This window comes from Delphinapterus leucas, chromosome 19 (assembly GCF_059928025.1).
Source record: "Delphinapterus leucas isolate spDelLeu-1000000601 "Yukka" chromosome 19, BTC_Dleu_Yukka2, whole genome shotgun sequence".
In the NCBI taxonomy this organism is placed as follows: domain Eukaryota; kingdom Metazoa; phylum Chordata; class Mammalia; order Artiodactyla; family Monodontidae; genus Delphinapterus; species Delphinapterus leucas.
This window is the reverse complement of record NC_143147.1, coordinates 15,163,536-15,185,091: the sequence shown is the minus strand read 5'-3', so window position 1 is coordinate 15,185,091 and position 21,556 is coordinate 15,163,536. Positions and strand designations below refer to the sequence as shown.

Genomic DNA, 21,556 nt, shown 5'->3' with positions numbered 1-21,556 from the left:
GGGGACATCCTCGGGGTAGCTGAGGGCCATGCGAAGGGGGTCTGGGAATTGGGGAGTGGGGGGCAGGACGCCCGGAATTCCAGGGCAATGTCCAGGCTTGGGAGTGGGGACCTAAATGCCTCTAACGCCGAAGCATGAGCAGAGAGTCGAAAGGCAAACTGCCAGGAAAAAAAATCAATCCTCTGCCCAAGGTCCAGCAGAAGCGGCCTCATTTACCTATAGGAGGCGGGCTTCCTCCTGCGGGGAATCCCTGGGCTGGGAGGAACAGCAGCCCTTCCTCCTGGCAGCCTCGGAGACTTCAGCAGGTGCTGGCACAAGCCCTGGCTGGGACGCGGGGTGGGAGCAGGCCCAGCATGGGGGCTCAGGGGCAGGAAGCGGGACGCCAGGGCCCGGGAACACGGACACCTGCATCATTGGGGCCAGGGAGGAATCCTACAGTGGCAGGGGGCTTGGGCTGTCTCTTTCTCTCTTTGTCCAGAGCCTTATGTAAGAGCTTTTCTTGGGAAACAGGAAGTCCTGCCTGCCAAGTTCAGCACACAGGGAGTAGTGCAGGCCTTATTCCAACACACCCGGCCTGGCCTTAACCCCAGAACTCAGCCAGTTTCTTGCTTCCGCGACCCTGGTTCTCCTCCCCACTGACGCCCTCCCCTTCTTTCCCACCTTTGGTCTCTCTCAGCAAACTGCCCCAGAGATCTCGCCTGTGCCCGGGCCAGAGGGTCTTCCACTCTCACCCCTTGACCCTCAATGCTGCCCAGCTCGTCCCTCCATCCCGGTTCCTGGCACCATGCCCCATAGCCAGCCAACCTTCCCTCCCCCACTTCTGGGGCCGCCCTGGGGTTCCTGTGCTCTGGCCGCTCCTCCTGGGTGTCACTGGCAGCCCTGTCCTTCTTAGAGAGACTGACAACAAATTCTCCTGAGGCTGGAGGAGGGTGAGGGGTCTCAGGACAACACTGGCCCTGCAGCGGGGTGCCAGGAGCACCAACAGTGCCCCGAGCTTGCTTTCTGCCTCCCTCCTTTTTATTCTCAAGTTCCTTTTTATTTCTCCCTTGCGTAACGCCCTTCTTCCCTTCTGCACCACTGCCTGCACGCCGACCCTCCCCGTCACCTCCTTGCTACCCCACTCCTGAGGCTACAGCTGTTGGCAGGGTCCCCAGCTCATGCCGACCTCATCTCCTTCTTTACTAGCCCCCAAAGGGCCCCCGGGAGACATGGGGGGCCCAGTCCGAGAGCCGGCACTCTCAGTTGCCCTCTGGTTGAGTTGGGGGGCGGCTCTGGGGGCTGTGGCTTGTGCCATGGTTCTGCTGACCCAACAAACAGAGCTGCAGACCTTAAGGAGAGAGGTGAGCCGGCTACAGAGGACCGGAGGGCCCTCCGAGAAGGGGGAAGGGTATCTGTGGCTGAGCCCCCGGGAGCAGGTGAGTGAGGGGAGAAGGGTGTCTGGGGGAGAAGGGCGTCTGGGAGAGAAGGATGGGTGGCAGGGTGGTCTCTAGGCCTCTTGGTTCCAGCCGCCTGGTCTGCAAAGTTTTCAGTGGGTGCAAGAGAGGGTCCCAGGTTTGGAGGTCAAGGGAGCAACCATTTCAGGAAAGGAAATTGTTAAAGATTAATGCTTCTCGTACCTAACAGATCCTGGAGGACAGCCAGCACCAAGACTCAGGTTGCTGGGGAAAGGTGCAGGAGAGATGTGAAGCATTCCCGGGGCGGGGGAGGCCTGAGGGAAAGGCTTTCTGGGACCCTTGCATCTCAGCCTAACCCTGACCCTCTTTCCGTGAGCAGAGCTCTGATGGCGTGGAAGCCCGGGAGAATGGGGAGAGATCCCGGAGAAGGAGAGCAGTAAAACAGAAGAGTGAGGCCCCCGGGGTGCAGCAGGGGTGGGAGGTGATCAAGCAGCACCGGGATTTGGAGACTGAGACCCTGAGCCAGGGGTGAGGGTGGAGGGCTGACAACAGGGCAACGGGGGTAGGTGGGCGCTGCTGAGATTTCCTCCTTCTCTCCCCAGAGAAGCGCTCAGTCCTTCATCTTGTTCCCGTTAACATCACCTCCAAGGGTGAGCACTATTTTCAATAATGGCTTTTGAGGAGAGGCAAAATCTAGGAACTGTGGGCCTGGCACCTGGGCCCAAGAGAACCTTAGAGCAGAAAGTGTCTGAGTGTGCACAGAAACCCTGACTGCCACACTCCTTGCCTCCAGAGGACTCTGATGTGACAGAGGTGATGTGGCAACCAGCTCTCTGGCATGGGAGAGGCCTGGAGGCCCAAGGATATGTCATTCGAGTCTGGGATGCTGGAATTTATCTGCTGTACAGCCAGGTAACCCCAAACACCCCCTGAGCCTCACCTGAGGGCCTGGAGGCCTGTTCTCCCAAAGCCTTATGCCCCAGCACTGAGGGTTCCCAACCCCTATGGATACCCAACTTAGAGGGCACTTCTTCATTCCTCGGCTCCCTTGTCAGGGCTCCTGAGGCTGCCCAGACCTGAGCCACACTATCCCGTTTTCTTCATCTCCTCCCTTCCCTGCCAGGTCTTGTTTCATGATGTGACTTTCACCATGGGTCAGGTGGTATCCCGGGAGGGCCAGGGAAGGCAGGAGACTCTATTCCGATGTATACGAAGCATGCCCTCCAACCCCGACTGGGCCTACAATAGCTGTTACAGCGCAGGTGAGAGCCTGAGAGGTGGGTGAGCAGTTGAGGGTGGATGCGAGGAGAGCAGGGGATCTCTGACCTGGGGGCACTGGTTGGGGGGCTACAGCAGGGGGTTGGAAGAAGCGTGGGTGTAGAGGCAGAGCTGAGGAGTGAAGGACCGAATACCTTGGTCCTTACAGGAGGCAGAAACAAGGTTGAGCTGGAGAAGGGAGGGTGAAACATCAGAGTATCTTCATGGCCGTGCTTCACTGAGCATCTCTTTTCTCCCTTTTCTCAGGTGTCTTCCATTTACACCAGGGGGATACCCTGAGTGTCATAATCCCCCGGGCAAGGGCGAAACTTAGCCTCTCTCCACATGGAACCTTCCTGGGGCTTGTGAAACTGTGATTGTGTTGTAAAAGGTGGTTCTGAGCTTGGAAGACCAGGGTGGGTTCATTTTGGAGACAGCCAAGAGCTGACTAGACAAAAGACAGGGAACAGTCAGGAACAGAGGCCTCTTCTGGGTTTGACTGGAATCCCAGGTTTGACAGCTCATGACTCTCCCTTCCTCCCTTCTCCCCCCCAACCCCACCCCCAGGACTTTGAATTCATGGATATTAAAGAGGTAGTAGAATATCTTGCTCTTAGTCTCCATCCAGCCCCAAATTCTTGAGGGAGTTGGGCGGGGGTGGGAAATGCCCGGCATTGTCTAGACTTGCTCTGGGTCCCACTGGAATGCTTCCAGAACAGCACCACCATCTAGCGGCAATCTGAGACAATGATCCTGCCTGTTGGCAGATGGCCACGACTCCTTCCGCCACTCAGGAAAACTCCTGGTTCTTTACCCCACACCTCTCTCTAGGTATCCTCTGCCTCTCCACTCCACAAGAAGCCTCATCTTCACTCTCCTCTCTCCATCTATTGGGGCCCAGTTTCCATCACTGACTCCAGAGGTGTAATTATTATGCGCCCGTCTGCAGAAGGTACCCAACGACGACGGTGCCCTTGCAGCCACATCATTACTCTTCGGGTGCCAACTTTTGCCTTTCACGCTCTCCACTGCCCTGGCGCCGGCAGGCCACTCTAAGCCTCTCTGGACTGGGAGGGGAGCCGGGGAGCCTCGGATAAATCGTACGCCCTAGTCCTTATCCTGTATCACTCCTCTGATCTCTCCTTTCTGCGCAAGCCCTGCCTAAAGTTAAAAAATAAAAGAGAATAAATGGAACCTCGGATCCATTTCCCATGCTGCTGTGCCTCAGCTCCGTCCCCGTACCAGGATCTCCCGGCCCTCCCGGCCCTCCACCGAAGCGCCTCACTGGACCGAGACGTCTCACTGAACCGAGGCGTCAGGGTCCTCAGCTCAGGCCCGGCGGCGCGTGGAACGCAGGGCTACGCAGCGCGGGGGCGAAGGGCGGGAGAGCGGCACGGGACACGCAGGCGCAAAAGAGCGAGTGGAGGCACCGCCCCCCACGGCTCGGGTTAAGCGGGTGTGCGCAGGCGTGGGGGTCATGGGCGGGACGGTCCCGTGGCGTCTGCGCTCTCGCGCAGGCGGGACTAGGCGCGTGGTGGCCGCGGCGGCGCTGTTCGCCGGCTGTGACGTAATAATTGTGCGCCACCACCGCCGGTGGGCCTGGGGCTCGCGGGAGGGGAAGGAGGAGGAGGGGGAGGTGGTGGAGGTGGAGGCTGAAGCAGAGCGAGAGGCGGCCGCGGCGGGGCGGCTCGGCGGGGCGGCGCGCGGCCCAGAAGCGTTGGAATCCTGAATTGAGACGGCTACGCCTGAAGACAGCAGGAGTGGCGGGGCAGCCGCCGTCGCCGGAGAGATGAGCCGGGAAGCCTGAGGCCGGAGACGCCCGCCCTCGGGCCTGTCCGCCCGGCTTCCCCGCTCCCGGTGAGGACGCCCCCTCCCCTCCCCCCAGCTCTGCCACGGCCTCTCCCATTCCTGGACCCCATTCCTACCTAACCGGGGCCCAGGAGGCCCTCGAAGGGGCTTTTTAAGGCCCTTGCGCGCCGAGCCGCCCGAACCTGTAGGATCCTACCGGTGCTGGGACGTATTCTGGTCCCCGGGACGGAGCAGGAGAGGGGGCTGGGCCAACCTAGCTCGGCTCAGTTCAGTCCCAGCGCGCCTTGATTCGGCTGCCTAAGCGCCGCTTCGGTTCTGTTTCAGTTTCCTCTAAAATCATTCCCTTTCCATTAGATTTTACCACCTGAACCATAGCCATGGTATGGTTCCTTCCTGAGACTACCTGAGCATGCCCACACACCCCACTCATTCCACGGTGATGGAGACCTCTTTTCCCACTCTAGGTCACGGTTTTCCTGCGGAAATTGTGTTCTCCTCAGGTGTCTCTGTACCATGTCAGGATTCCCGTACTGAGCCTTCTCCGTTATTAGGCTTTCAACTAGGACATTCCTGGTGGTACTAAAATAGAGAAGTGGAGCCTGAAAATACTAGGTTTGATCTGGGGATCTGAGAAATAGGAGCCTCGAGGCCTGCCGCTTAGCCATTCTTCCTTGCCTCTATCTGGGCAGGAGAGAGATGATGGCACAGACTCTGAAGGGCACCTTGTGGACCATATTAACTAGGAAGATATGAAGTTAGGAGTTTTGAAGTTTTTTTCTCTTTTCCTTAGTTTATTTGCATTTGATTGCAGAAGAGGCGTGCTGAGGAAGAGAGGCAGAATCTGGAGTGTAGGATGTTTGGATTCTGACGCTCTAACCTTTGTTTTACAGGTTACTGGAAGATGAAAGAGACTATACAAGGGACCGGGTCTTGGGGGCCTGAGCCTCCTGGACCCGGCATAGCCCCAGCTTATTCAAGTCCCAGGCGGGAGCGTCTTCGTTGGCCCCCACCCCCCAAACCCCGACTCAAATCAGGTGGAGGGTTTGGGCCAGATCCTGGGTCAGGGACCACAGTGCCAACCAGACGCCTTCCTGTCCCTCGGCCCTCTTTTGATGCCTCAGCTAGTGAAGAGGAGGAAGAAGAAGAGGACGACGAGGATGAAGATGAGGAAGAGGAAGTGGCAGCTTGGAGGCTGCCCCCCAGATGGGGTCAGCTGGGAGCCTCCCAGCGGCCTCGCCCTCCCCGCCCTGCTCATCGGAAAACGTGTTCACAGCGCCGTCGCAGAGCTATGAGAGCCTTCCGGATGCTGCTCTACTCAAAAAGCACCTCGCTGACATTCCACTGGAAGCTTTGGGGGCGCCACCGGGGCCGGCGGCGGAGCCTTGCACACCCCAAGAACCATCTTTCACCCCAGGAAGGGGGTGTGACACCACAGGTGCCATCCCCCTGCTGTCGTTTTGACTCCCCCCGGGGACCACCTCCCCCCCGGCTGGGTCTGCTAGGTGCTCTCATGGCTGAGGATGGGGTGAGAGGGTCTCCACCAGTGCCCTCTGGGCCCCCCATGGAGGACGATGGATTAAGGTGGACTCCAAAGTCTCCTCTGGATCCTGACTCGGGTAAGGTGGGAATGGGGCAGAGGAGGGCATGGGGAGAGCTAAGATCCTGGGAGACCAGGAGCCTCTTGCTGTGGCGAGAACTGGGGTCTAAGGAAAGTAGGAGGGCAGAGAGAGGGAGGGTCCAGAACAGCAGTGAAATGTCTTCAGCTCCGTTTTGAGCAGGAACTAAGTCTGGGAAGAGAGTCAAGGCCGGGATACAGGATCCATAAGTAGGTGTCCTGTGCATAGATGAGAAAGGGAGTCGTGGTTTAGTGAAGTCAGTCATGTCCGCTTGAAGTCCCACTTCATGTGGCCTCTCAGGATAAGTGCCCCTGCGTGTACATTTCTAGAGAGTGCCGTTCTTATAATGGTGGGATGGGATCTCTCTGAGTAGTGGAGTACATCACCTGGACAGTTGTGTGTGACATTCTCACTCAGAGTATTTCTCTTTCGGAGAACCCCACTAAACAACTTCAAGCTTTCTTTTTGTTTATTTATTTATCTATTTTTTAAAAACGTGTATTTATTTTGGTTGTGCCGGGTCTGAGTTGCGGCAGGCTTTCTATTTCTTTATTAATTATTTGAGTATTTATCGAGCCTTTGCTGTATGCCAGGTACTATGCTAGGTGCTAAGCATATAGTGGTGAGAAATATTTCTGAAATTTACATCTCTCTGAATTCCTAGTGTTTCTTGCTTTCCTCCTGTTTATGAGTACAGGCATACCTCATTTTATTGCGCTTCGCTTTATTGCAATGCAAAGACATTGCATTTTTACAGATTGAAGGTTTGCGGCAACATCGAGTAGAGCAAGTCTGTCAGCGCCATTTTTCCAACAGTATTTGCTCAATTCATGCTTGTATCACGTTTTGATAATTCTCGCAATATTTCAAAGCCTCCACCCATGAAAAGATTACAACTCACTGAAGGCTCAGATGATAGTTAGCATTTTTTAGCAGTATTTTTTTTTTTTTAATTTTTTTTTTTTAGCAGTATTTTTTTTAATATTTTTATTTTATTGGCATATAATTGATTTACAATGTTGTATTAGTTTCAGGGGTACAGCAAAGTGATTCAGTTATACATATACATATATTCATTCTTTTTTTAGATTCTTTTCTCATATAGGTTATCACAGAATATTGAGTAGAGTTCCCTGTGCTCTATAGTATATCCATGTTGGTTATCTATATTATGTATAATAGTGTGTGTATGTTCATCCCAAGCTCCTGATTTATCCCTCCCCCCACACAGTTTCCCCTTTGGTAACCATAAAGTTTGTTTTTGATATCTGTAAGTCTGTTTCTGTTTTGTAAGTAAGTTCATTTTATCTTTTTTTTTTAATTAGGTTCCACATATGAGTGATATCGATACTTGTCTTTCTCTGTCTGACCTACTTCACTTCGTATGATAATCTTTAGGTCCATCCATGTTGCTGCAAATGGCATTATTTCATTCTTTTTTAAGGCTGAGTAATATTCCATTGTGTATATATACCACATTTTCTTTACCCATTCCTCTGTTGATGGACGTTTAGGTCGCTTCCATGTCTTGGCTATTGTAAATAGTGCTGCCATGAACATTGGGGTGCATGTATCTTTTTGGATTATGGTTTTCTCTGGTTATATGCCCAGGAGTGGGATTGCTGGGTCATATGGTAGTTTTGTTTTTAGTTAAGGAACCTCCATACTGTTCTTCGTAGTGGTTGTACCAATTTACATTCCCATCAGCAGTGTAGGAGGGTTCCCTTTTCTCCATCTCCAGCATTTATTGTTTGTAGACTTTTTGATGGTGGACATTCTGACTGGTGTGAGGTGATACCTCATTGTCGTTTTGATTTTCATTTCTCTGATAGTAATGTTGAGCATCTTTTCATGTGTAACAAAGTGTTTTTAAATTAAGGTATGTACTTTTTTTTTTTAGACATAATGCTGTTGCACACTTAATAGATTATAGTAAGCATAAGTTTTACATGCACCAGGAAACCAAAAAGTTTGTGTGACTCGCTTTATTACATTATTCGCTTTATTGTAGTGGTCTGGAAGTGAATCCACAATATCTCTGAGGTATGCCTGTAGTAACTTTTCCTCTCTGTCTTTTATAACCTCTTGGACATAATTATCTCGTGCTTTAGGGTTTTCATCTTTTAGAGTTTATATTGGTAGATTTTGTTTCAATTCATCCTTTTTGTGGTCTTATAATTTGGGTGCATCATTTAATCTTCCCATTGGCCTTTGATCTGAGCCAGTTTCTTGCCTCCATTCTGTTTCCCCTCCCCTGCAGGCCTCCTCTCTTGTACTCTGCCCAACGGCTTTGGGGGACCACCTGGGCCAGAAGGGGAGCGAAGTCTGGCACCCCCTGATGCCAGCATCCTCATCAGCAATGTGTGCAGCATCGGGGACCATGTGGCCCAGGAGCTTTTTCAGGGCTCCGATTTGGGCACTGCAGAAGAGGCTGAGCGGCCTGGGGAGAAAGCTGGCCAGCACAGCCCCCTGCGGGAGGAGCATGTCACCTGTGTGCAGAGTAAGGAACCCTAGAGGATCTAGTCTCTTTCCCACAGCTGACTCCTAGATCAGAGTTTGGAGGCCTTACCTCACTCCTCTCTCCCTCCTCCACTCAGGCATCTTGGATGAATTCCTTCAAACTTATGGCAGCCTCATCCCCCTCAGCACTGATGAGGTAGTAGAGAAACTGGAGGACATTTTCCAGCAGGAGTTCTCTACACCTTCCAGGTGAGGCATGAAAGAGATGCTCTTTGGAAGAGGGCTGGGACCGGGGAGATGGGGTGAGAAAGCTGCTGCCTTTTCGGGGAGGAGGAGGAAGCTAGAACTGAGGGGAGGAATCTGCAGGCAAGGTGCCAAGCCCCTGTGAGCCAACCGGGAGGGGCTTTACGTGGGACCCTGAAATACCACGTGTACCTAAGTATTCATGTGCCTCTTACTGGGGAGTAAGCCTTTAGCAAGTCCTCAAAAGGACCCATGACTGAAAAAAAGAAAAAAAAAAAAAGGTTAGTTTTAGATTCTTATTCTAGGCAGTAGAAGGTACTTCTGTGTGCCCTAGCCCCCTCGTCTCTTGTGTGACCTCACCCTTGGCCTACCCAGGAAGGGCCTGGTGCTGCAGCTGATCCAGTCATACCAGCGGATGCCAGGCAATGCCATGGTGAGGGGCTTCCGAGTTGCCTATAAGCGGCATGTGCTGACCATGGACGACCTGGGGACCTTATATGGACAGAACTGGCTCAATGACCAGGTAAGGAGGCGTGCAAAAACAGGCCCAAGAGGGGATTCAGGGAGCAGGGTGTCTGGGGCCCTCTGCATGGGGGAGCCCTGTACCCATGCCACACCCTCCATGGCAAGTGGCCTCCCATCTTCTCCCCAGGTGATGAACATGTATGGAGACCTCGTCATGGACACGGTCCCTGAAAAGGTAGGCCTAACCAGATACTTCAGTCCCTGGAAGAACTCCCGCAGTTTTAAGCAGCTTTTTCAGTCCCTTTCATCTCTTCCATTTTACATAAAGAGAGTCTTTCTCTCTGGGGAGAGGCAGTAGAAGGTAATTTGTTCAATTCAAGTCTGTAATCTTGGTCCTGAACTTAACAATTTTAGTCCTTTCCTCCAGTCTGTAGTGTTTTTCCCCTATGGCTAACCCCACAGATTGGGGTGGGAAGCTATAAGATGAGGTTAAAAATAGTTTGTTTTTACCCTCAGTGAGTTGGACTAGAGTTTGTTGAAACCAGTCCTCAGAGCCATAATGAAATGGAGTGGGCTGGGGAGAGGACACTTAGCAGGAGGGCCTGAGGTCTTTTCATTCCATCCAGTTCTTTTGTATCATTGGCACAGGTGCATTTCTTCAACAGTTTCTTCTATGATAAACTCCGTACCAAGGGTTATGATGGGGTGAAAAGGTGGACCAAAAACGTGAGTTATGAATTCACATCTACTTGTGTAACACCTTGCCTCTAAAGAAGAGTTCTGTTTCCTGTGAGCCCTTTCCTCAATCCTGTTCATTCGAACTTTCAAGTATTTATTAAATGTCTTCTGTGTGCCAGGTGCTGTTCTGGGCACTAAGGATACAGTATTAAATAAAGAAAACTTCTTGCCTTTATGGGGTGAGAGTAAATATGCAAGTTAAATTTCAGCTAGTGATAAGTGCTATGAGCAAATTAAAACAGTAATGTGGTAGCATGGGGGTGGGTACTTTAGATTGGGTGGTCTGGGAAGGCCTCTGTTAGCTGAGACTTGAATGACAAGGAGCTAACCCTGTGCAGATCTGGGGCAAGGGTGTTCTAAGCAAAGGGGACAGCAAGTACATGGGACACAAAGTGAGAAAACGTTTGAGGGTCAGAGGGCCTGTGTGGTTGGAGCAGAGTGAGCAAAGGGAAAACGATAGAAAATTTGGTCAGAGAGTAGATAACGTGAGGCATGGAGGGTAGATTTTTTTTTTTAACAAATAAATTTATTTATTTTTGGCTGCGTTGGGTCTTTGTTGCTGTGCACGGGCTTTCTCTAGTTGTGGCGAGTGGGGGCTGCTTGTCATTGCAGTGCGCGGGCTTCTCATTGCAGTGGCTTCTCTTGTTGCGGAGCACGGGCTCTAGGTGCGCGGGCTTCAGTAGTTGTGGCGCACGGGCTTAGTTGCTCCGCGGCATGTGGGATCTTCCTGGACCAGGGATCAAACCCACGTTTCCTGCATTGGCAGGTGGATTCTTAACCACTGCGCCACCAGGGAAGTCCCGAAGTGAGGGTAGATCTTATTCTTTGTGTTCTGAGAAGCCATTGAAGAGTTTTAAGCAGGGTGGGAAGTGCCTCATGTTTTAAACTCCTGTTTCAATGATAGATTGAAAGAGGCAAGAGTGGAAGCAGGCAGGCTAAATGGAGTAGCCGAGAAGTCCAGATGAGAAACTTGGACCAGAGTGGTAAAGGTAGAAATAGAAGTAGTTTTATCTAGGATAAATTTTGCCAGTAGAACCAATAGGACTTTCTGATGGATTGGACATGAGAAATGAGGAAAAAGATAAGATTCAAGGGATGATGCTTAGGTTTTTGGCCTAAGTTCCTGGGTAAAATAATGAAGGGGAAGGGGAGCCAACTTGGCGGTGCGGGGGGAGTTCTTTTCCCCTGTCCAGTTAGTTTACCTGCCCTCTGATTCAAAGGCCAGGAAATATCTATAGTGAGTTAGGGCCGTTGACTCCAGCATTTCTTAATTCCTGTCTCCAGGTTCAAGAGCTTACACCCGCAGGGACCTGGCAGGCCTTCTTCTGGTAGAGGCAGGGTGACATGCAGTGGAAAGAACTTGGCTTTCTATATGCCGGTGTTTAAATCCCACCTCTGCCATTTCTTACTTCTGTGACCTTGAGCAGTGACTTTACTTTTCCAAGCCACAGTTTCCTGATGCGAACTTTCTCAGAGGATTGTTGTGAGTGTTAACTGATCGAGCATCTGTTAGGTGCCATGCGTTGTTCTTAGTGTATCATGGATATTAATCTGTATAACGAACAGGTGAGGGTAGGTACTGTTATTTTCACCCTCTTACAGAAAAGGGAACTGAGGTACAGAGAGTTATTAAGTGGTCATATGCTAGTAAATGGCAGAGCTGGGTTTGAACCCTGAGAGTCTGGCTCCAGGATCCTGAGCCTGGGTTCTTAGCTCTACTAAGCACTTGTGCCTTTAATGTGTGTGAAGTACCTGGCCCTGTCCTGGGCTCTCGAGTGTTTGTTGTGCGCCACCTCCTCCGTCCTGCCTTCCTCCTTAAGCCCAAGAATCCAGACATCCAGATGCTGAGCCTTGCCTCGCAGTCTAGGGGCTGGGTATTGAGTTCTCCCACTTGGCTCCTTGCCTGCTTCTCCTTTAGAACCCTCCTGGCAATAGACAGGATTCCTGTGCTGTCTTTCCTGACCTCCAGCACTGCTTCCTTAGGTGGACATCTTCAATAAAGAGCTACTGCTAATCCCCATCCACCTGGAGGTGCATTGGTCCCTCATCTCTGTTGACGTGAGGCGGCGCACCATCACCTATTTTGATTCGCAGCGCACCCTGAACCGCCGCTGCCCTAAGGTTTGAGAGGGAACGGGAAAGATGGGCAGAATGTGGGGAGGAGATCCAGTGGCAAGGCATTTCAGGCAGAAGGGTGGGTTTGGAGGCTCTGAGGAGCAACCTGGGCTTGCTGCCTGTGACCACCACAACTTGGGTTCAGTTGGGAAATGTAGGGGCATCACTTCCTCCTTTTCTCTATCTACATAGCATATTGCCAAGTATCTGCAGGCAGAGGCAGTGAAGAAAGACCGGCTGGATTTCCACCAGGGCTGGAAAGGTTACTTCAAGATGGTCAGTTTCTAGAGGAGGGTTATGGGGGCGGTTTTGGGGGCATGGTAGGAGGCAGAAGTTGAAGCCATACGTGTAGGGTCTCCTCTAGGAGAAGGGCTTACCTTCTTTTTATTCTCTAGAATGTGGCCAGGCAGAATAATGACAGTGACTGCGGTGCCTTTGTGTTGCAGGTAAGCAGATACCAGTTGGGTTAAAGAGTTGGGAGGGAGGCGGGAAGCTGTCTCTCATTTGGCTCACAGCCACTTAGGGAGCGGGAGTAAGCTTCTGTGTTAGAATGCAGAAACCCTGATTTCATTGTCCTCTCTTGGTTTCTCCATACCGCATTGGGACTGGGTGTGTGGTCCTTGGTCTCTGGCCCTGATATAGCTGCCTCCTGATCCCCTAACGCAAAGTATTTTCTCTGTTAACACTAGGTGTTTTATGTATCAAATAGGAACACTGGCTTTAGAGTCAGACTTCTTTTGAGCCCCAGTCTATGGGAGCTTGGCTTCCTTTGTGAAATGGGAATGTTCTCGGAAAGATCCAGTGAGATGTGTATCATACAAAATATGTAGCACAGGTCCTGATTTGGGGGGGGGATGCTCAGTAGATGGTTCTCATGGCCTGCTTTGTTAACACCCAGTATTGCAAGCACCTGGCCCTGTCTCAGCCATTCAGCTTCACTCAGCAGGACATGCCCAAACTTCGTCGGCAGATCTACAAGGAGCTGTGTCACTGCAAACTCACTGTGTGAGCCTCGTATTCCAGGCCTCAAGCCCATTCATTAATGGGCAGGGGGACATGGGAGACCCTTCCTTCCCAAGAAACTCCAGTTCCCTTTGTCTCTAGCCTCTTCCCACCCAATTCCCTTTGGATTTTCATATTTAAATGTTTTAATTGATTTCTGTATTTTTTTTTCTTTGAGAGAATATTTGTTGATTTCTGATGTTCAGGGGTTGGCCATGGAAAATCCCCTTTTTCCTTCTGTCTACAGGGGAGTATGGCCTTGTGGCCTGGGTGGGGCAGTCATCTCCCTTCCATGTGCAGGGCGGGGGGGCAGCAAAATCTGTGCTGGGGTGGTGGGCGGGCAATGGGATTACTGCCTGCCAGATCTTCAAACTTTTTTTTATATATATATATATATAAATACCATGGTCCTTCTCTGGTCAATAAAGGATCCTTTGGAGATACATAGTGGTGGTCTTCCTTAAGGGGCCTCAAACTAGTGGATATGCTCTCCAGCTTTCCTCCAGTCAATGCTGTTAGCTACCCTTTCATGGGTCTTGAGACTTACCCCGGGGGCCAGCTTTCCATCCCTGGCTCAGACAGTGCCAAGACCATGTCTTCAACCAAAAGAATCCCCCAGCAGGGGGAGCCAGGGCTGGAAGGAGGGAGAGTAGGTAAGCCTCAAAAATACGGGAGCTTGAGAGGTGCTGAAGTTGGGAAAACAGCATACTTAAGGGAGCCCACCAAGATTCATGACAGCAACCCCAAATGCTCTTAAGCCCGTTACGTCAGTTCCTTCATCCTTTCTCCTTCCAGCCCGGGGGTATGGCCCTTGATTCCATTATCCCTGTACATTCGGAGTTGGTGTCCGATTTATCTTTGCTGCAGGAGAGAACAAAATAAAATGTGGGTCCAGTGGAGACCTGGAGCAGAGGTAGAAGGAAGTGCTGCTCCCGGGAGCCCGGAAGTCCCTGGAGGCTGAAACCTCGCCCCCCTTGCGTGATAGGGTCTGCTAGGCCACATGACCAGGGCACTCGCCTCCGCACGTGTATGGGTGCAGGGCACCAAGATGGCTGCCAGGCCTCGAGGCCTGAGTCCTGTATGTCACTTCCGTACCGGCAAGAAAGGCGGGTCCTTTAGCCAATGAGGCCGCGGGGCGGGCCTTCACCGTGATAGGCACTCAAGCTATCCAATGGTGGTTGCATGCCAGAGCGCCGACGAATGAACGTCACGCCGGGTTGCTGAGCGGCGGCAGGCGGAGCCGAGGAGACCAAGCCAATGCGATGGCTGGGGCGGGGTTGGGCTCCCTATAAGTTGTCGATAGGCGGGCACTCCGCCCTAGTTTCTAAGGATCATGTCTGCGAGTCAGGATTCCCGGTAAGAAAGACATTTGCAAGAGCTAGTGGCTACTTACCCTGCTCTCCCTTCCGAGGACCCCGCCGGGGGAAGCTGAGGTCCACCGCCCTAGACCCCCCAGGGTTGCGGGGCGAGCAAGCCGGGAGCACCCGTGGGCGGGGGGGGGCGGTGAGGGGCGGGTCCACGGCCGACGTTGCCGCCAGGGCTTAGGTAGAGGCCGAGGACGGCCCAGGTTTCGGGGCTCGGCGCGCGAGGTGCGCTACGAGGGCTCGACCGACGAGGTGCGCGAAGCCCCGGCGTTGAGTCGGGCGGCGAGGTGGCAGCCTGGCGTGGGAAAGAGAGGTAGAGGCGACCGTGCGTGGCCTGGAGCCGCCGGCCCGGTTGCCTCACTGCCGGAGGGCTCGCGCGATCGGGATTCTGGAGGATTCTGACGGTACCACTCGCCGAAGGCGGGGGTGCCTGCGTCCTCAGATCCAGTCGCTGAGTCGCGTGGAGCTGTGGGTCGGGGGAGAAGAAGCCGGCCGTTCTGTGTGCTGGTTTTCTTGACGGCCAGGACCGACCCTAACCCCGAGGAGCGGCCGCGTGAGGCACCAGGAGCCCACCCGGCGCCGGGCGGGCGGGTCCATTTTGCCGCACAAGCCGGGCAATGGGCAAACTGCGGATGGTCAGGTCCACTTTCCTTCGGGGGTGAGCGGCCTGAGGTATGGGAGGGCGACGCCATTTCGCGACGGGGCGGGCGGGATGTGGTTTGTTCCGGGGTGGGGTGGGGGGACGCCGCCGAGTGGTCGAGGGAGCAAGCACATGGCGTCCCGAGGTGTTCCCCTCCCCCAGTCAGCTTCGTTTCTAAGTGTTGTGCAATCTCCCCCTTTGCTAGCTTGGCTGGGGCTCATTGTGCGCGAGGCCGCCACCGCCCGCGGCCTCCCACATCCGGGCACTGCGAGGGGGGGAGATGGGCTCGAGGGAGTGGGGGAGGGCGCGGGCTGCATGACGTGGGGGGAAGGGGATGTCCTACCCTGGCATCTGGGGAGGAGAGGGCGGGACTTCCGGCGGGCAGGGGCCACGGTGGGAGGTGCACGCGTTTGGGCTTGGAGCGTCAGGCTCAGGACACGTGGGCCCGGAGGCAGGCACCACCTCCGCGCCCCTTAAGCGCAGATTGGTTCCTTCCAGCTTCTGGGTCTTCTAGGAAGGTTACTCTATCATGTCGGGGTCGGCTTGACTTGAGCCGCTCCCGAGATGGGGCCTGACTCAGTTGTAAAATAACTATTATGTTTTTTTGGGAACACGTGGGGCTTGGACTAGGAAGTGAAGGCTGATGGCATCATGCAAAGTTGGTTTGCTGCTAGGAAGAGGCTGGTTGTCAGGATTTCTACATACTGTATTTTTAAATCGACAGATCTAGAGACAATGGCCCCGATGGGATGGAGCCCGAAGGCGTCATCGAGGTGAGGTTGGACCCCTCCCACCATTATCCTTTAACTCTGGCAAAAGCAGTGCCACTAGCATTGTTCTTTGGCTTTTGAAGTGGTGGTTTAGTGAATACACCAGTGATTGAAACCCAGGATTCAGCTGTACTACGTAACATAAAACTTCCAGGTAGTTAGACACGACACCTTAACTCTCTTGCAGAAATTTGTTTAAAGATTTTAAAGTGTGTTTAAAACATGTCACTCAGATGCTGTTCTTTCTACAACATCTAGGTTCACTGTTTACAAGTGGGCTGGCCCCTTAGGGCGGTTTCCCAGGTCATGTAGAACCATCAACCATCTGGCTTCCATGGGGAGAAGAGAGGTTGTGGGCTCTGAAGCTGGTGCAGGCACCAGGTCCTGTTTACTCCAATGTAAGAGCACAGCCCTATTTCTCCTACTTGAATTTGTTTTCTACAGAGTAACTGGAATGAGATTGTTGACAGCTTTGATGACATGAACCTTTCTGAGTCACTCCTCCGTGGCATCTACGCCTATGGTTTTGAGAAGCCCTCTGCCATCCAGCAGCGAGCCATTCTTCCTTGTATCAAGGGTAAGACCCTTCTGCCCCAGAACAAGTTCTGGACTGTCCCTGGCCTGGGTAGAGTGGTGCCCGGTTGGTGGTGCCTGTCTCATATCAGCCAGGGACAAAGTAACTCCTTGTTTATCCCAGCTTGGCTTTTGGTTTGTGCCCATGTCTGGTTCATGCCCTGGAAACATGGATTGCTGGTTTAATTTCAACAAGGTAGTGTTTTAGCCAGATCATGCTGGCTATTTACAGCTGTATTTCTAGCCCAATTTTGTGCAGTACTAAATGGCTGAAACCTGGCCTGATTGTCCAGATCTCTTCTTGTTTGGATACTGTGTTGTCATGTAGAGTCTGAAGTACTTATTGCTGGGCACATATGTCTATTGGTTGCTTACTAATCTCATTCAGCAGGGCTGTTGAATGTCTCACGAGTCCAAAGAATGCTTTCTACCATATAAAATTTCTCTCCTAATTTGTGTTTAGGTTATGATGTGATCGCTCAAGCCCAATCTGGGACTGGGAAAACGGCCACTTTTGCCATATCAATTTTGCAGCAGATTGAATTGGATCTAAAGGCCACCCAGGCCTTGGTCCTGGCACCCACTAGAGAGTTGGCTCAGCAGGTGAGTTTACCATTCTTCCCCTGAAGGACTTATTTAGCAAGTGGTTAACATAAACCAGAAATCAGAAGTTACGTGCTCCAACTCCTACCACTTTTGGAAGAACTGAAGTATGGGGAAAAGAGATGATATAAAGTCAGTTGACGACTTTTATGTTTCAAGACTTAGTAGGTTAGTTGTAAGCTTTTTCCTCACCAAACACTGTAAGCATCCCTTACTCCACCCATTTCCTGAGTCAGACGGGGAAGGCTGCTGGGTGGAGCCTGGCTGGCTGGGCAAGTTTGGCTGTTCTATGAAGAAAACCCCCTGGCAATGGGCAAAGAGACACCTGATTGGTGGTGGTGCTCTTGTATCAGTCAGGGGCAAAGCAGATGTCTAGTCCTTTCTTCATCATAGCTTGATGCCTGGGTTGGTGGCCAGAGCTGTTTCATGGCTGGGGCACATAAAATGTTGGGCTATTTTCCTGGGTCTTGGAGGGGAAAAAGATCAGAAACACTTGTCTCATAAGTTGATTACTGAGTTTAGGGGAATGTATTCTTACAGTGTCCTGCGGAGGTATCATGGTCATTCTGTGCCTAACTTCTGAACAAAGGCAGTGTAAGCAAGAAGTTACAGTAGAGCTCCACTCGAGGGCCCTTAACGTTTAGAACATGCTTTAAGAGTGAACATGCCGGGCTTCCCTGGTGGCGCAGTGGTTGAGAGTCCGCCTGCCGATGCAGGGGACACAGGTTCGTGCCCCGGTCCGGGAAGATCCCACATGCCGTGGAGCGGCTGGGCCCGTGAGCCATGGCCGCTGAGCCTGCGCGTCCAGAGCGTGTGCTCCGCAACGCGAGGCCACAACAGTGAGAGGCCCGTGTACCGCAAAAAAAAAAAAGAGTGAACATGCCAGCCAATGTAGGCAGGAGTACAACAATACATAGATGTCATTCCACACATAAAACTAATTGCTGTGACCCATTGAATAAATGGGTCACAGTTGATGACTTACAGAAAGCTGTGAGGTCTAATTGGTTAAGAAGCCATATTGAAGTTGTTTCAGGGGGCCATTATTGTGAATCAGTGTGTACATTCAGGAGCCAGACTGAGTTCAAATTCTGAGACTGCCACTTATCAGCAGTCTAATCTTAGATTGTTTAACCTACCTGTTTATTGCTTAAGAAGTGAGCTTAGGGGGCTTCCCTGGTGGCGCAGTGGCTGAGAGTCCGCCTGCCGATGCAGGGGACACGGGTTCGTGCCCCGGTCTGGGAAGATCGCACATGCCGCGGAGCGGCTGGGCCCTGTGAACCATGGCCGCTGAGCCTGCGCATCCGGAGCCTGTGCTCCGCAACGGGAGAGGCCGCAACAGTGAGAGGCCCGCGTACCGCAAAAAAAAAAAAAAGAAGTGAGCTTAATAGTGTTTGTCTCAGAGCTGGAAAGAATAAAATACATAGCACTTAAAATGGTGCCCGGCAGTTGTAGCTAATATATAAGCACTTATGTTTTTCTGGTTCAGATACAGAAGGTAGTTATGGCCTTAGGAGATTACATGGGTGCCTCGTGCCATGCCTGCATTGGGGGTACCAATGTGCGTGCCGAGGTGCAGAAGCTGCAGATGGAAGCTCCCCATATCATCGTGGGTACCCCAGGCCGTGTGTTCGACATGCTTAACCGGAGATACTTGTGTGAGTGTACAATTTTCTAGCTCTCTGGGTCACTTCCTATACATGCTTTTCCAGTTTCTTAACGTGGCCACAATTTGATTCCCAATGATATCCTCTGAGAGTTGCTCTGTGATGAACCCCATGCGTGTCATCTGAGCCTGGCTTCCCTGTCATCTCAGCCCATGTAGTGTTCTACTTCCCAGGGCTATTGTCTGGCCTGGCAAGGGGGTCCCAGGCAGAGGATCAGTCTTTGTCTTCTGAGAGCAGACCGCCTGTCCCTGTTTTTTTTATTGGGAAAGTTAGGGGTAGTTCACATTTCTCTGGTAACTACCTGTTGGTGTTTTTCTTTCTGCAGCTCCCAAATACATCAAGATGTTTGTACTGGATGAAGCTGATGAAATGTTAAGCCGTGGGTTCAAGGACCAGATCTATGACATATTCCAAAAGCTCAATAGCAACACCCAGGTGAGGAGGACATTGGCGTCTTGCGCGCATGGCTGACAGTTGCTTTGTGTAGGTTGTGGTGTGCTTGGGGTGATGATGGAGCATTATCAAGTGCCAAAGGAGGGACTTCCCTGGCAGTCCAGGGGTTAAGACCCGGCACTTCCAATGCACGGGGGTATGGATTCGATCCCTGCTCAGGGAACTAAGATCCTACATGCCACGTGTTGTGGCCAAAAAGTTAAAAAAAAAAAAAATCTTGGATGATATCCAGACATGTAAAAAACCCAAAAGTGCCAGGGGAACCATGGGGTTCTGGAGTATCCCCTACCCTGAGACTGCTCTTTTTTCCCATTAGGTGGTTTTGCTGTCAGCTACAATGCCTTCCGATGTGCTTGAGGTGACCAAGAAGTTCATGAGGGACCCAATTAGGATTCTTGTCAAGAAAGAAGAGTTGACGCTGGAGGGTATCCGCCAATTCTACATCAATGTGGAACGAGAGGTGGGGGCCCAGTGCAGGAGGCGGGCCTGGTGGTAAGTTGTTGGGTATAGCCCCTGACTGATCTCCTCCCACCACCCCACCAGGAGTGGAAGCTGGACACACTGTGTGACTTGTATGAAACCCTGACCATCACCCAGGCAGTCATCTTCATCAACACCCGAAGGAAGGTGGATTGGCTCACTGAGAAAATGCATGCCCGAGACTTCACCGTCTCTGCCATGGTGAGGTTTCTCCACCTTGTTTTACCAGCAGAGTCACATGTCAGGGTCCTACTCACAGTCAGTTCTCTCAGAACCAACGCACCTACTTGTAACACCGTTACACCATTCTATTTCCTGTTCTAGCATGGAGATATGGACCAAAAAGAACGAGACGTTATCATGAGGGAGTTCCGCTCTGGCTCTAGCAGAGTATTGATTACCACTGACCTACTGGTAAGTAAAAGGGCATTTGGACAAGAGGGGAAGGAAGATGGGAGAATCCAAGGTGATTCCCTCTTCCAAGGGGCCTGCTAGTGCCCCTCTTCAGGAAAGTAGCAACTTGGAATAAAATCTGGCACGCCTCTGGTTTCTGGGGAGAGGGGATGTTTGTTTCCTTGCCTTCCTTTGGCTGCCTACATGTATGCTTAAGTCTCTTTCTGCATAGACTTAGGGTGTCCTCTCATTCACACACTGAAGCTGCCTTTTCTCTGGACATAGGCCAGAGGCATCGATGTGCAGCAGGTTTCCTTAGTCATCAACTATGACCTCCCCACCAACAGGGAAAACTACATCCACAGGTAAATGCAGATCTGGACTGTTAACCAGCCCAGCCCCCTCCTGCCCAATCCTCCCTGCACGGAAGCGTCTTATTTAATCTTTAATCCTCACTTATTCTAAGGTGTCCTTGTTTTCCAGAATCGGTCGAGGTGGCCGTTTTGGTCGTAAGGGTGTGGCTATTAACATGGTGACAGAAGAAGACAAGAGGACTCTTCGAGACATTGAGACCTTCTACAACACCTCCATTGAGGAGATGCCCCTCAATGTTGCTGACCTCATCTGAGAGGGGCTGTTCTGCTACCTAGCCCCAGCCAGGGCTCAGTCCTTGGGGGGGCGCTGAGGAGCAGCAGGAGGGGGGAGGGAAGGGAGTCAAGGGATGGACATCTTGTCATTTTTTTCTTTTTTTTTTTTCTTTGAATAAATGTCACTTTTTGAGGCAAAAGAAGGAACCGTGAACATTTTAGACACCCTTTTCTTTGGGGTAGGCGCCGTCTCTTCTCCCAAAAACACTAATCCACTTCCCTAACCTAGTCAACCTCCAAACCCCAGAGGCTCTCCCCACCCCACCTGAATTCCTCTGAAAATGATTCAGTCCACCTCATTTGCTGGACCAAATCTGGAGGGAGAACCCCTGAGGAGTTAGGTGGCCCAGGGGGTTGTCCCCAGGTGGGGGGAGTAAGGGAGAGAAAATGGTAGCCATTTTTACATTGTTTTGTATAGTATTTATTGATTCAGGAAACAAAGACAAAATTCTGAATAAAATGACTTGGAAACTGCCTGCCTCGGCTCGTCATTTCTTACCTCCCTTTCCCTCCCATCTGCTACTGGGTACAGCTCTACTCCCTTCTGTTGAGCTTTTTTTGTTGTTGACTGGAAAATGGTAGTGTTAACTGGATAATATGACCTTTCTGGAAGGGGCTGGGCAAAGACCATGGTAAGTACCTCACATGCCTCAGCAAAGAGGAAGCAACAGGGCTTCCCTGGTGGCGCAGCAGTAGAGAATCTGCCTGCCAATGCAGGGGATACAGGTTCGAGCCCTGGTCTGGGAAGATCCTGGAAGATCCCACATGCTGCGGAGCAACTAGGCCTGTGAGCCACAATTACTGAGCCTGCGCATCTGGAGCCCATGCTCCACAATGAGAGAGGCCCATGCACCTCAATGAAAGAGT

The 21,556-nt window shown here is 52.0% G+C and overlaps 3 protein-coding genes and 4 non-coding genes across 16 annotated transcripts; all 7 read left to right on the top strand.

Annotated features, from left to right (window-relative positions):
* The first annotated feature begins 89 nt into the window (after positions 1 to 89).
* Positions 90 to 3,845, top strand: LOC111185780 (tumor necrosis factor ligand superfamily member 13). Of its 7 annotated transcripts, none has more exons than XM_022595681.3 (7): positions 90 to 1,415; positions 1,774 to 1,843; positions 1,997 to 2,044; positions 2,188 to 2,306; positions 2,518 to 2,656; positions 2,919 to 3,042; positions 3,483 to 3,845. In XM_022595681.3, exons 1-6 carry the CDS (start codon positions 1,158 to 1,160, stop codon positions 3,026 to 3,028), a joined length of 744 nt encoding a protein of 247 aa, XP_022451389.1. In that variant the 5' UTR covers positions 90 to 1,157; the 3' UTR covers positions 3,029 to 3,042; positions 3,483 to 3,845. The 7 variants fall into 7 exon arrangements, with proteins under 7 accessions (XP_022451389.1, XP_022451388.1, XP_089756563.1 ...); XM_022595680.3 differs by having other exon boundaries at positions 2,919 to 3,067; XM_089900437.1 differs by adding an exon at positions 1,624 to 1,668 and having other exon boundaries at positions 2,919 to 3,845.
* Positions 3,846 to 4,291: 446 nt separating this feature from the next.
* Positions 4,292 to 13,542, top strand: LOC111185829 (SUMO specific peptidase 3). Of its 2 annotated transcripts, none has more exons than XM_022595794.2 (11): positions 4,292 to 4,508; positions 5,351 to 6,076; positions 8,337 to 8,576; positions 8,674 to 8,785; positions 9,155 to 9,302; positions 9,432 to 9,479; positions 9,893 to 9,970; positions 11,966 to 12,103; positions 12,290 to 12,373; positions 12,493 to 12,543; positions 12,996 to 13,542. In XM_022595794.2, exons 2-11 carry the CDS (start codon positions 5,362 to 5,364, stop codon positions 13,104 to 13,106), a joined length of 1,725 nt encoding a protein of 574 aa, XP_022451502.1. In that variant the 5' UTR covers positions 4,292 to 4,508; positions 5,351 to 5,361; the 3' UTR covers positions 13,107 to 13,542. The 2 variants fall into 2 exon arrangements, with proteins under 2 accessions (XP_022451502.1, XP_089756549.1); XM_089900423.1 differs by lacking the exon at positions 4,292 to 4,508 and adding an exon at positions 4,516 to 4,975.
* An 844-nt stretch (positions 13,543 to 14,386) lies between these two features.
* Positions 14,387 to 21,165, top strand: LOC111185792 (eukaryotic initiation factor 4A-I). Of its 3 annotated transcripts, none has more exons than XM_022595710.3 (11): positions 14,387 to 14,455; positions 15,828 to 15,876; positions 16,318 to 16,450; positions 16,910 to 17,049; positions 18,539 to 18,707; positions 19,042 to 19,151; positions 19,486 to 19,629; positions 19,713 to 19,850; positions 19,974 to 20,063; positions 20,328 to 20,407; positions 20,526 to 21,165. In XM_022595710.3, the coding sequence occupies exons 1-11, from the start codon at positions 14,433 to 14,435 to the stop codon at positions 20,668 to 20,670; spliced, it is 1,221 nt and encodes a 406-aa protein (XP_022451418.1). In that variant the 5' UTR covers positions 14,387 to 14,432; the 3' UTR covers positions 20,671 to 21,165. The 3 variants fall into 3 exon arrangements, with proteins under 3 accessions (XP_022451418.1, XP_089756551.1, XP_089756553.1); XM_089900425.1 differs by lacking the exon at positions 14,387 to 14,455 and adding an exon at positions 14,797 to 15,121; XM_089900427.1 differs by lacking the exons at positions 14,387 to 14,455; positions 15,828 to 15,876 and adding an exon at positions 15,888 to 16,027.
* LOC115803627 (small nucleolar RNA SNORA48) lies at positions 16,485 to 16,619 on the top strand. The gene has a single exon (XR_004024383.1). It is a non-coding gene; the product is annotated as a small nucleolar RNA SNORA48 (small nucleolar RNA).
* On the top strand, positions 17,348 to 17,492 carry LOC115803628 (small nucleolar RNA SNORA48). The gene has a single exon (XR_004024384.1). It is a non-coding gene; the product is annotated as a small nucleolar RNA SNORA48 (small nucleolar RNA).
* LOC115803635 (small nucleolar RNA SNORD10) lies at positions 18,811 to 18,951 on the top strand. The gene has a single exon (XR_004024390.1). It is a non-coding gene; the product is annotated as a small nucleolar RNA SNORD10 (small nucleolar RNA).
* Positions 20,109 to 20,250, top strand: LOC115803621 (small nucleolar RNA SNORA67). The gene has a single exon (XR_004024377.1). It is a non-coding gene; the product is annotated as a small nucleolar RNA SNORA67 (small nucleolar RNA).
* Positions 21,166 to 21,556: the final 391 nt, after the last annotated feature.